Consider the following 13,201-nt stretch of genomic DNA (forward strand, 5'->3'; position numbering starts at 1 on the left):
CACTTTTAATTAGAGCAGCTCTCAGATCCGCTCTAATTAAAGCACCCAGTGTCACACATGGGCACTTTAAAGCTTGTCCAACGAGCTTTAGTTGAAGTGTCCCCATTGCCATTCTGAAACGGGAAGGGGGGGGGATGCTGACATCTACACGACAGAGGCTGCTGGACTTGATTAATCAAGTCTGCTCTGACATGTGCTAATTAGAGAGGCCCTTCAGGTGTATAAGTGCCCAGTAGACCCATGCTGTATCAGGTAAATCTCTCTCTTCGTTCCATGTCCCCCAAACAAGGTGCATGTCTTTCTTACTTACTTATTCATGAAAATTTGGTAGCCCACGAGACACAGGAAGCCAGATTAGAAACATCGATTGGTTTGTTAGGGTCTAAAATTTTAAGACATTATCTCCGAAGTCATAAGCAGTTCAAGATATGTTCCTGGATGTTTTTCATCCCGTTAAGGTAATGTGATAGTGTTTTTTATGACGTCAAGCGTGTGAAGTTTCACTATGCCCTGAGGGTGGATGGACTTTGAGAAGGAAATCTGAAAGACGAATTGGTCCACACAGGATTCAGCATGAGCCTCAAGAGCAAAACACAGCGCTTCATAAAACTAGGAAAGGGGAAACCAACATGAGAGCGTTCCTTCAAGCTGAGATAATTAAAAAGATAATCCTCATCAATCAACAGCTAAAAGGCCTCAGACAGTGTCTCACCAACACTGTTAACATTATTTTGAAGGTACCAAGAAGGGGCTCCTTAAAAAACTAAATAAATAAATCAAGAAGCAGGGGGAGAAGGGTAGGCAGAGAGGAGGGACATTATTTACACCCTTCAGTAATGTATCTACTGTGGAGTAAGGAAACAATGCACTCTTGGACAAAAGAGCCACCTGAAGTTATGGCTGCTAAATAAGTCCTGATGTAACTAATGGGTGCTAAGCAGGCAAATGACACAGCACCACAAACTAACAAACTGATCCAAGCCAGAGATCCCTCCAAGACCTTCAAGACTGATACACGAGAATTGACTTAAGAGACCTTTTCAAGTTATGCAACTGAAGGTGGACACCTCTGGCACCGACGCACCAGCTCAAAAGTGCTTCAGTGATTAGAGTTGTGCAAATACAGACTTTTTGGACAAAAAAACCCCAACACACCAACAGTTCAACTAAAATAGAAATGAACACTGGCCTTTTTCCCTTCCCTAGTAACAGAAGAAAAATTTGCTTTTTGTTAACTCAGAATGTTTGCTAGACTCCAGACCTGGTTGTGTTTCATGTTCAAGTTAAGAGACAAGAAGTTTAACAAGGTCAACTTTAAATAAAACGTTATGAAAATGTTAAAATATTTAGAAATGCTGGGACTGTTTAATTTAGGAAATGTCAAAACAATGTTTTAGCAGAGTTAAAATGTTGTCGTAGCTCAGGAAATATGCAAGAAGCAAGGGCTTTTGGACGATACCTTTTATTGGATTGACTGTATAAAATTGGTCCAATTAAAAAAAAGCCACCAAAAAGCAATGCTTTGACATTTAAAAAAAACTTTCACTTTTTTTGGCTGAAACTATTTGCTGATTTTGTCTTGTCATCTCCTCGCTGTCTAAGGAAGCACTGGAGTGCTCCAGAAAAGTTATATTTAGAGACATCTCCAAGGTCAACACTACTTTTGCCAAAGTAGTACAAGAGGACTGGAGTACCCATCCTGAGTGCCACAGAAGCCTCCAGAGTGCACGCTTGAAATCTAGTTACTACATTTACCTAAATCCAAGACAACCCCTCAGTTATTAGATTCTATACATGGAAATTATGAACATCCCATGCTTTCCCCAACCCAGTATATCAAACATCTCCCCTGCATACTACCAACCCTGCATAGCATGATCTCACTCGGGTCAGGGTTGGAGTTGGAGCTGCAGCAGCTGCCTGCCCCAGGCCAGTGCTCAAATCTAAGACAAGGTTTCTTCCCCCACTCTCCTGCTGAACAGGGGAAAAAAGCCTCGTCTTGGATTCAAATAGAGTGGTTTCCTCTATAATAGCTTAAGACTAAGAGAGCAGAAGACTGAGCCTTCTCTTTCATACTGGATTTTTTTAATTTTTTTTTTTTTTTTTTACTTTTTAAAGAAAAGTAGAGTAACAGCCAACCTAGATTAAATAATTACCAGTCACATTTAAAATCGCAGAGAAACAGTGACACTACAAAAATGCTAACCAACATTGCTAATATTATGTTGAAGGTCTGAAGAAAAAAGGGTCTCTACCAAGGGCCTTCAGATGGAGATGCAGCACCAGCAGACACTGCATCCTCAAAAATTCAAATAGCTTGTGCATGCATAATAGAACCAAGCATGAGATCCATATGGATAAATATTTGATGAGTCTCTGTAAAAAGTAATTTATGGAAAGAAAAGCCAAGAAAATGGTTTCGGTATTTGAAAAGAAAGAGTTGCTTACTAAGTAGCGGCCTGAATCAGAATAATAGTTGGGAAAGGACCTCAGTCACCAATTCCCCAGTCTGTTCCTAGTTCTGCCCTCGTTTTGATTGTTTTCTGAAGGTTCAGCAACTTGTTGGCAATTCAGTTTGGTAGTTTTAGTGCTTTCAGATCCACCACTATAGTATATTGATTGAGATGGAGGGTGTTCTGTATAATAGTAGCATATTTTTGAGATGGGTACTGTACAAGAGACTCCTTAGAAGCCTAATGTCTTGGGCAACAACTTAATTCTAGGGGTGCACCAATAGAGATTTTGGGGGCTGATACCAATAGCCAATTTTTAAGGAGGCATGTCAGCTGATATGGATCCGATTTCCATTACGCAGCCAGGCAGCTTGAAGAGTTGCATGCAGCTGGTAAACTGGCTGTGGTGGAAGGGGAAGGGAAGGGGCGTGGGGAGCAGATTAAGGCCCCTGCAGTAATGGAGGAGTGGGGCTGGGGCAGGCGCTGCACAGCTGGGGAGGGGTAGGTGTGAGACAGAGCTGTAGCTCATCCATGGGAGGGGGCAGCTCCTGCCACTGCACACACCCTAGAAGGGTATGGGGGGAGGCGTGCCCCCCCTAGATCTCTACAGAGTGGGGTGGCTGCTGCTGTGGACTGGGGCCAGGACAGCGCTGGGCTCTTCCCAGAGTGTAGGAAGGGGGCAGGGGGATTTGGGCCAGGGCTGTTCTTGGGGCAGGTGCCGACAGCGCTGGGAAGGGGGCTATGGAAGGGCTGCAGCCACCCCAAAATTTCGCTATACCCCCCCGGTCCCAGTGCTACTGCCACCTGCCCTGAGACAAGCCCTGGCTCAACCTTTCCCCCTCCCCCAGTGTGCTGAGAAGAGCCAGCACTGCCCCAGCCCATGCAGATCTGAGGGCACATTCTTCTCATGCCCTCCTGGTGTGCATGCAGCAGCAAGAGCCGCACCCCCTGGACTAGCCACGGCTCTGTCCTGTGCCCTGCCTGGGCAGTGCCTGCCCCAGTGCCACTCCTCCTCTCAGAGGGAAGGGGGGGGCAGTCCTCGATTGGCGCCCCCATGCCCCTTCCTTCCCCCTTCCCTACAACAGACTTACCAGCTGCACACAGCTCTGCAAGCTGCTGAGCTATGCTCCTCACCGCCTATGTGCTGCGTTGCAACTGCGTCTATGCACAGGCATTTATTGGCCAAATTACTGGCCATATCAGGCCGGTTTCCAATATAAAAAAAATTTACTGTATCGGTGCCAATCCGAGATCGGACTGATGCATCAGCGCACTTGTAATTAATTCTTCATTAACTATTACCATGCAGTAAGACCAAATTAGACAACTTTAGTATTTTCTTGGAATGTTCCAGGGAGGGAAAAAAGATTTAATGGAGGAAAGAGGTCACCAAAGTAATAAGGGTCTGGAAACTTATGATAATCCTCAAGCTGAACAAAATACATTAAAAACCATATTTTGAAGTCAAGCACTGAAAAAAAAAAAGAGCAAAAAGGAGAGTTAAGGTATATATATGGACAATCTTAATTCACACCAAGTGCATGTCTGCAGTATGACAGACTTACTTAGGTTATTTATGCATTTTCCCCCTACAGAATTCATACATCATATAGTGAACAGGATAGAATCTCATTCAATATTCTAATTTTACTTATTATTCAGTATATGGCAATCTTGCTTATTCACTGCACCATGTTTAGATTCTTTTGTAGTTTCATCACAGGCTTATGGTGCCTATCACTATAGTATCTGGATGGCTCAGAACTGTACAACACTAAAGAAAGAAGAGCAAGGGACCATCATCATTTCGTAAATGGCAAGTGGAAGCAGAACTAAGTGTCCATTAATTTTGTGTCTTTGATTTAAAGGCACCTATAACCCGATTTTTTCAGAACACTTAAGCATTAAATATAGTAACGTTCAAAGCACAGCTCCCAGTGATCAGCTGCAACTGTATATACACAGGCCCATGGCTTCTGGTTGGCACCCAGAAAATGAGAACACCTAATTATCACCTGCCTATTTAAGTAATTCAACTTTTTTCACATCATAAAGGAACTCTGAAAGAGGATAGGACAGAATCCAGTACTCCAGGTTAACATTCAAGTCTCAGATCCAAGATCATCCTTTCTTTCTGCAGCCATTAGCCTCATGAACAAAATCCAGCCACACACTATCCAGCTTCTGCAGGAAGTGTGATGGAAGTCCTATGGACAACTTCCTTCAGTACAGTACATAACCCCAATTCATCCTCCCGGCCAGATCACACGGCTCCACTGAATAAGACCAGGGTCCTGTAAAGAACTAATTATGCAGTGTCTCTACTAATACATATGTACAAGCCAGCCACATTCTGATATTACAACTACATTAGAGAGTCAAGAAAAAAAAACCAGACACTCAAACTTGCAGTTTCCTAGGTTAAAAAAACGAATTGAAACAACTTAAAAAAGGAGAAGTTATTATGTAGAATCATAATGACACACCTATGGGTCACGATGATCCAGCTTTGTCAAGAACCCAGGGGATGGGGGGGAGGGGGGCGCGCCACGGCAGATAACAGGAAACTGAAGCATGAAATGAGAATTACAAGTCACAAGTTAAGTTACATGTACATTTATTTTTTTAAAAACACCATCTCATACAAAAAGCAATAGAAACATTAACTGCTTTCAGCAGAAAGTCTGTACAAAAAGGTATCATTTACAACAGCTTTACATTAAAGCAGTTAAAAAAAAAAAAAAAAAAAGAGTCAAGCGCTTTCCCTAGATAAATGTTTTTTTTCCTGCAGGTGTTAAACAAATTGAATATCCATGACTATTTACAAGTACCAAATGACTACTGTTTCTTAAAACACTACTGCCACAATTCCAGGATTTTGTTGTTGTTGTTGCTTCCTTGTTTCTTTCACTACACTAAAACCCCATTTATCTTGCACTATTTCCTTTCCCCATCTTTCCAAAGAGCATTTTAAGTGAATTTCTCTCATTTGTGAAAGTCAGGCAAAATGAAAACCTTTAGAACAAAACCATTTCCACAGGTCTGTCATTGATAGAATTATCAAGTAAAAAACATTAAGGACTAGGCAATGCTGCAAACTACCTCCAGACAGAACATTTCATAAGCTCGTTAATATAGGCCACTCTAGCTGCATTAAGTTTCAGTTTATCAACACTGATTGGCAGCATGATTCCAAGGCCATGGCTTCAAGAAGCACCTCAAAGGTAGGCCTTTGTGGTCAAGACAGTGCATGCAGCAGGGCAGTGCACAAATGCTCAAATATACTTGCATATCCTGATCCTTTTTCTGAGGATAAGACGTTGCTCTGCTGACTGCCAAAATAGCACAAACTATAAACTCACCTATGGACAGGAAAAACAACTTGATAGTTCACCCAGCTACTTAAGTTTGCTGAAGGGCAGCAGTCTGGCTGGTTTCTATTATAAAAAGTCTTATAAAAACAGCTCATATACATATATTAAAAAGACAAACTGGAAGTTACACAACTTAAGTTCTATTCTTTGACAAATTTGGTCCAGAAAAATAATTAAAATAAACCACAACTTTGGAAGCAACCCTTAACTTTGTTCAAACTTCATTATCAACCAGTAGAGAGCACCTAGTTTGTTAATACGCCACCAAATCTTTAAAAAGAACGTGTGCAGACTCCTGGGAAAGAATGCTGTTTAGCTCACAGAACTGAAATCTTTAAGTGGCTCACTCAAACATGCCTCCAGGTCAAATTCACCTTCCACTTGATAGTCAACATGTCTAACCTTAGTGGGAGTGCCAGAATAGGTATCCTAAAACACAATTAGTGAATAAACAAGGTCAGAATGCAGCTCACATTTCACCATCAGGATTCATTATTTCTGCAACTTATATTAATAAAACTGTATTCTAAATATTACATTTTAGGTGTTAATAAGCCAAAGCTAGTTTAAAACTGAAAAGGTTTAAGTAAGTGTTTACAATATCACCATCTTTACAACTGCAAAGGCACAGTCTTGAAACTTAGGGATTGGTTAGATGCTCGGGTACAACATTACAGCACTACATGCATGCACTGCATCAGAGGAAGAAGCCTGGAAGCAGGACTAGGACAGTGCAACACACTTTCCTGTACTGCGGTTTATTGCTCACAGGGGGACAAAGTACTTGTGTTGTCATTCAGACTTTAGTGAGGAGTTCAGCTTTTGAAAGTTAGACCAATCATGCCTCACTAATTGATATGGTCTAGCCAAAATGAATTGTTTGACAGCAACCTCTCCTTTCTTGCATACTTTGGAGTGAAATATTTAATGTTAACATTTGAAGAATGCAATTAAGAGCTACTCTTTATTATTTTCTGGAGCTCAGAAAATCATTGCTATATCAGTGATACTTTAATGCTACCAAAAAATGTTTTCCTCTTCATCTCCCCCCTCCTTTTATTTATTTACTTTTTTGGTAGTAATTAACAGGCTAAAACTAAAATAAACATCACAGACTCCAGAGAACAATTAAAAACCTGTCTGTTCACACCCCTGGATAGATAGTCTGCTGGACAACTGACACTTAGGAAATGCTAGTTTTGATCAGTGCAGGTTTAAAAATGTGTAGTAATTTCAATTAATAGTTCAAAAGAAAATTATACTTACATCATTGCCCTGAGAACTTGCTTGAGACTCAGTAGAATTACTCGCTGTGGATTCTGTTTCCATCTCACCAAGATCAACAGGAGTCCTATAAAAAAAGTTATAATATTATATTCTAAACACAAGTTTTAACTGTACCTGCTCTTTAAAGATCGCCAGCAGACTATTTGAGGGCTGTCAACAACCACCAGAGGAAACTTAGAGCAACACAGGAAGAGCAGATAGTGTTGCCCGAATTCTTTATCTGTCTCCCAGAAAGTTGCAGCAAAAAAGAAAGTCCAATTCCTAAGCTGCCGGAAATTGGGGACTAAAAATAAAGCTCTCTCGCCTGTCTTTTTACAGCACTCCTAGTAACAGCATTTGTTTTCAATCTTTAGACATGACCCCTTCACCACCCCGTTTACTAAGGTAAAGTAGGCAACTAGGCTTCTCACAACAGCTTCCAAATCAAATGCTTTGATTTTTCTTAAAAGCAGTTTTGAACAGGCAATTCAGAAACTAAGCATTTACTGTGTTCAAATCAATAGTTTTGGATTTAAAAATTACTATACAGTTAAACCTTAACTACCTTCTGGTAAGGAAAGCAAGCTAGCCAGGCCACATTCTCTCTCTATGAGTGCCTTCAAAGTTGGCTCATAGACTGGGTAACCTCAAGCAGCAGCAGCCCACTTCTACAAAGACAACCTTCTCTTCTCTAACTGCTGCTTGTGCTGCATACTTTCAGCATTTTAAAATGTACCACACCATTTCGTAAGATTTTCAAGTGCTCAGCTGTGAACAGCCAGAAATGGTAAAATTTAGGTTGCTCTTATAACCTTTGCTGCCCTTTCCTCCGTGTGTGTGCGTGCGCGCATTATTTGTCTTATTACACAGTAACTAAGCACATCTACACGTATATTACTAAACTTTAGTTAATACGCATTAAATCTAGCACCTCCACAGTGAGGTATTAAGAAAATGCGCATTAGCCTGTCTTCATGTGCAATAACTAAACAGCACAGTTTTTAAGTGATGCTTAATGTGCATTAGCCTATTTTAATGTGTATTAACTAAATAGCACTTTTATTAGTGATGCTTTAATATGCAAAATAGGCTAATGTGCATTAAAGCACATGTGTAGATACACCCATTGTGTTCCAAAGGATACTGCCTTATTCACTGCACAAGCTGCACCAGACTTCAAGAATTTAAATCAGTACTGTGTAGAAAAATTTGAACAAGGCAGGGAACTACAGGATGAAGTAGTAAAGACAAATGTCATACAGGGAAATTTAGTCTAATCCTTCCATTTACAGATTTTCCTATATGACGCTGAATTACATAAACCCACATTGAGGATTACTGTACTTTTGGAAAACAAAAATTGCAGTCTGAATGTACAAAATTCATCCTTAAACTATAGCTTAAGTTTCACACAATGAAATAATCATTTTAACTAAAATATCACAATATCAGCTTTTGAGTTAGGATCTCCTTCTGGCATTCTTTACAAACATTCTTAATATAAGCTGACATGAGCAGAAACTTCACAAACCTGTTTGAGGACTGTGATAGAGCACAATACCAGTATGTTTGAGGCAGACAAACAACAAATGTAAAGAAACAAAAATTTGCCTTGCGCCCTCCAGTTCTTCCATACCTTCATTAGCCTTTGTTACTGTTCTATGCCGTTGGGTTAAGGCTTCAGTTTTCTCGTTCTACATTCCTCAGTTTAAATAATTTGGATGAAATAAATGCGTAAGACTAAGTTTTATAGACAAGTCATATTGTAGTCAAACATTTTAAAGAAACTACAAACAAAAAACAAAACACAGTCTCAGGCTCTGGAATGGGCTCTCCAGTGAGATGGTACTCTCTCTTACCTTGGGGGTCTTCAAGAGGAGGCTGGACAGATATTTGGATAGGGTGATATGAGCCCAGCACCCGTTCCTGCCTGGGGCAGGGCATCAGACTGGATGAAGTTTAGGTCTCTTCCGACCCTAAGCCCCAAGATACTATGAAACAGAAAAAACCTCTCCCATAATTGATACTTACATTGCTTGCAAGTCACATCCTTCTTCAGCAGGAGGGTCCCAAGAATGCAAGGCAACTTTCCACAGTCTAATCTGTTGGTCCCAGGATCTACGGCTGTATTTCTTAAATTTGTTTGGAGTCCTGGGATGGACCCCTGGTATTCGATGACACCTATTTATTTAGAAAATTGTCATGAGAACTTGAAAAAACGATGTTAAACCCATCTTTAAAACAATTCAGTTTGTCTAGCAGTGGAAGCCAATTAAGTCTCAGACTCAATGCCTTGGGTTGGTCTTTACTGGTTTTAGCACACAATACAATTTGTTGTTTTCTCTGTCACAAGCATATGAAGTGCTATTCTCAACTGCTGTACAGCTTGGTAGTGCTGCTCTTAAACATGAACATGGAGAAAAGGATTATTTTAGTTTTTCCTTCCTCAATCCTGGGAGAAATCCAAATGATCAAATACTTCAGTGCAATATTAGGTTTACAAGTTGGCAGCAAAATTTAAGACCCAAGAGAGAATTTTAATTCCACTACGGCTGGGTACAGCCATTCAGGGGGGCTAGACCAGTTAAAAATGGCCACCTGATGCAAGGTAAGTAGGAAGTGGCAGGGGGAAAGGGAGGGCTAGTGGGAAGGGGAAGTCAGCATCTGCAAGGAAGGAAGCTAACTTACAATTAACCTCCCCAAACATCTGTATGCACCCTATATAAAAACAGTACCTCCCTTAAAATGATACATATACAAAATCCATATATAAAAGTTAAGTTCCTACAGGTTTTTTTTTTAATGGAATAAACATTTAAATGTGTATTTTGCATTTAAGTTGAAAGCTAACTGCTATTTGATCCTAAGAGTCATCTAGATCCTTGTAGTGGCACTCAATATTAGTGCCACTAGGTATGCAAACATCTACACAATATCCAAGACAAACCCAGAAATTTCAAATATAAAAACATTCTAATCTTTTAGGGTCCAACTTGCAACAAAGAAATGCTCTATTACCATTTTGTTTCCATTTCTCTGGCGCCTCTTCCTCCCCGAATACAACACACTCCCCTGCCCCTGCCCCCCACCAAAAAACCCCAAACAACTGCTGGGAATAGCACAAGAACAGTCTACTTTCATGTTTACTGGCAAGGGGCAGAAGAATTAGCACTCAACTCACAAGAAGCAGAACATTTGGATATTTGGCTCTGCTCCCTTACTGCTGTTGATTAAGTTATTACAAGGAAATATTTTTTCCTGTGCTCTGCTTTTTAAAAAACAAGGTTCATACTGTATTCTCAAAGTGTGTATGCAAGAAAATATGGTATCTGTCTGTAGTCAAACACACAAGAGATAAGAGCTGGCATATTCCAAGTGACCTTGACCACGACCTGTACTTCCAAGATAGGGCCTTGTTTTGATGAGACGGGCTACATTTCTCTCCAAGAGGTAAGAATCTGTTCTCTTACAGGTTAGCTGATCTCCTATGCAAGGCTTTAAATTAGATTTGTCGGGGGATGGGGATGTTGATGACAGGGTGAGGCCAGGAATGACAAACCATGAGCCAGGTGCTGGAACAGTCCAGGTAAGTACCAAGGGCCCTGATAAGCATCAAGATGGGGAAGTGCTAAGGGTACCTAGTGGGGAGCTTAGATGTCTCTACCCTAATGCTAGGAGCAGGAGGAACAAGCAAGAGGAACTTGCACTCCTGCTTGCAAACAAAGAATTCGACCTGGTTGGGCTAACAAACTCGGTGGGACCCAACCCATGACTGGGCAGTGGGCATTGAGGCTGTACAGACAGGATAGAGTGGAGGAAAAAAGGGGCGGGGGTCATTGCTTTCTATGTTAAGGAGCAATATACATATTCTGTAGTTAAGCTGGGCCTAGAAGAAGGGCAAACTGAGGTACTATGGGTCTAATTACAGGGGAGTTGGGAAAAGGGACTTGGTAGTGGGGGTCTATTACAGACCCCCACAACAGGGAGATGAGTCAGACCTAGAATTCTTGAGAAGGCTCTGAGAGGCAGTGTGCTCAAAGGACTTGGTTGTCATGGGTGACCTAAACTTCCCAGACGCCTGCTGGGAGAAACAGGCAGCCAGGTCTGCCCGTTCACGCATGTTTCTAACCTGCTTACAGTACCTTCACCCAACACAGGAGGTAAACGTTTCCAGTATGCCTTACCAGATTTGGTGCAGGGGAAGACTTAGGGTACAAGGTAACCTAGGGAATCATGACCACCTATAGATAGAGTTCACTGTCTGGCAAAAGGAAGAAAAGATAACTAGTAGGGCTGAAGTGCTAGACTTCAGGAAGGCCAACTTCAACAAGCTCAGGAGATTAGTTAGGGAAGGACCAACGGGCAAAAGCATCAGAGAGATGGGAGTCCAGGAAGGGTGGGCATTTCTCAAGGGACTGATCTCATAGAAACAGAAATGGAGCATCCCAGTACACAAAGTGGGGCAAAAGAGGAAAGAAACCCTCTTGGTTGAGCAGGAAAATCCAGGAGAGCCTGGAGGGGAAAAGAGAGGCCTATAGGTTGTGGAAGCAGCGGGCAGCCACAAAGGAGGAGTATACCTGCTTGGCTCGAGCTTACAGGGAAACAGTGAGGAGGCCCAAAGCAAAAATGGAGCTTAGGCCAACAGCAAAAGTTAAGGATAACAAAAAGTCATTCTTTAAATATATAGGAAACAAAATGAAAGTGCAGGGTAACATAGGGTCCCTTCAAGATGGACATGGGCATCTGGTAACAGATAGCATGGCCAAAGTGGAGCTCCTAAGTGATTTCTTTGCATCCATGTTCCTGGACATGGATACAAGTATGCATCCCAATGGGACTTTAGGTAAGCGCAAGATAGATACCAACTGCTCATGCTGACCTAGTAAAGGGGCACTTGGGGGGGTTGGATGTATTTAAGTCAACAGGCCTTGATGATCTTCATCCTAGGGTACTTAGGGAATTAGCTGAAATCATAGTGGAACCACTGGCACAACTGTTTGAGCCCCTGTGGCACTCAGGGCAGGTCCTGGAGGACTGGAAAAGGGCCAATGTGGTCCCTATTTTCAAAAAAGGGAAGAAGGAGGAACCAGGTCACTATAGGCCAGTTAGCCTCACCTCTATCCTTGGCAAGACCTTTGAGAAAATTGTTAAGGATAACATTTTTGGGGGAATCAGCGGGTAAAATAATGCTAAGGGGCAACCAGGATGGGTTCATAGCAGGCAGATCCTGCCTAACTAACCTGGGTTCTTTTTATGACCAGGTCACAAAGTGCTTGGATGAAGAAACAAAGGTAGATGTTATTTACTTAACTTTAAAAAGGCTTTTGACATAGGGTTGGACTCAATTCTTATAAATAAACTGAACAGTTGCATTGTAGGTTATTACAATCCTGTGAGTGGAAAATTGGCTTATGGGACACACCCAGAGAGTGGTGGTAGATGGACTGGTTTCTACCTGGAGAAATGCAGGCAGCAGAGTCCCCCACAAGGCTCTGTCCTGGGACCAGTACTGTTCAATATCTTCATTAGTGTCTTGGATGAGGGAGTAGAAAGCACCCTGTCCAAGTTTGCAGACGAGGTATAGGGTGAGGTAAACAAACTAGAGGGCAGGGAGCAAATCCAGGAAGATTTGGACAGGCTGGGGAAGTGGGCAGAACAGAATAGGATGCAGTTTAACAAATATAAGTGCCATGTGTTGCACCTGAGGAGGAAGAATCATAAACATTCCTACAGCCTGAGAGGTACCACTCTAAGTAGCACAACTGCAGAAAGGGATTTTGGAGTTGTAGTCGATTCCAAAATGAACGTGAGTTGCCAATGTGATTAAGTAATAAGTAAAGCTAGCTGTACTCTTTCTTGCATAAGTAGGTGCATCACAAAGAGGTCTAAGGAGGTGATACTTCACTTCTATGCAGCATTGGTCAGGCTGCAGCTGAAGTACTGCGTCCAGTTTTGGGCACTGCACTTCAAGAGGAATCTAGATATAACCTGGAAAAGGTTCAAAGGAGGGCCTACAGAAAAAAACCCTACAAGGACCGATTGAAGGACCTGAATCTCTTCAGCCTCTGCAAGAGAAGGCTGAGAGGTGATCTTGTGGACATCTCAACT

The 13,201-nt window shown here is 41.8% G+C and overlaps 1 protein-coding gene and 1 long non-coding RNA gene across 2 annotated transcripts in view; one reads left to right on the forward strand and one right to left on the reverse strand.

Annotated features, from left to right (window-relative positions):
* Window positions 1-1,195: 1,195 nt before the first annotated feature.
* LOC109322312 overlaps window positions 1,196-13,201 on the forward strand; it is a 14,121-nt gene continuing 2,115 nt past the window's right edge. Inside the window, exons 1-3 of the long non-coding RNA XR_002104348.1 lie at window positions 1,196-1,205; window positions 1,993-1,996; window positions 6,415-6,419. This is a non-coding gene — a long non-coding RNA (uncharacterized LOC109322312). The remainder of the gene's footprint in view (window positions 1,206-1,992; window positions 1,997-6,414; window positions 6,420-13,201) is intronic.
* LOC109322311 (histone RNA hairpin-binding protein-like) overlaps window positions 5,054-13,201 on the reverse strand; it is a 15,539-nt gene continuing 7,391 nt past the window's right edge. Inside the window, exons 6-8 of the mRNA XM_019553374.1 lie at window positions 9,125-9,274; window positions 7,094-7,178; window positions 5,054-6,256 (exon numbers count right to left, since the gene is read on the reverse strand). Of these exons, the coding sequence (XP_019408919.1) occupies window positions 6,140-6,256; window positions 7,094-7,178; window positions 9,125-9,274 (352 nt within the window). The 3' untranslated portion in view covers window positions 5,054-6,139. The remainder of the gene's footprint in view (window positions 6,257-7,093; window positions 7,179-9,124; window positions 9,275-13,201) is intronic.

Source organism: Crocodylus porosus, unplaced genomic scaffold (assembly GCF_001723895.1).
Source record: "Crocodylus porosus isolate Cpor-Errol unplaced genomic scaffold, CroPor_comp1, whole genome shotgun sequence".
NCBI lineage: Eukaryota > Metazoa > Chordata > Crocodylia > Crocodylidae > Crocodylus > Crocodylus porosus.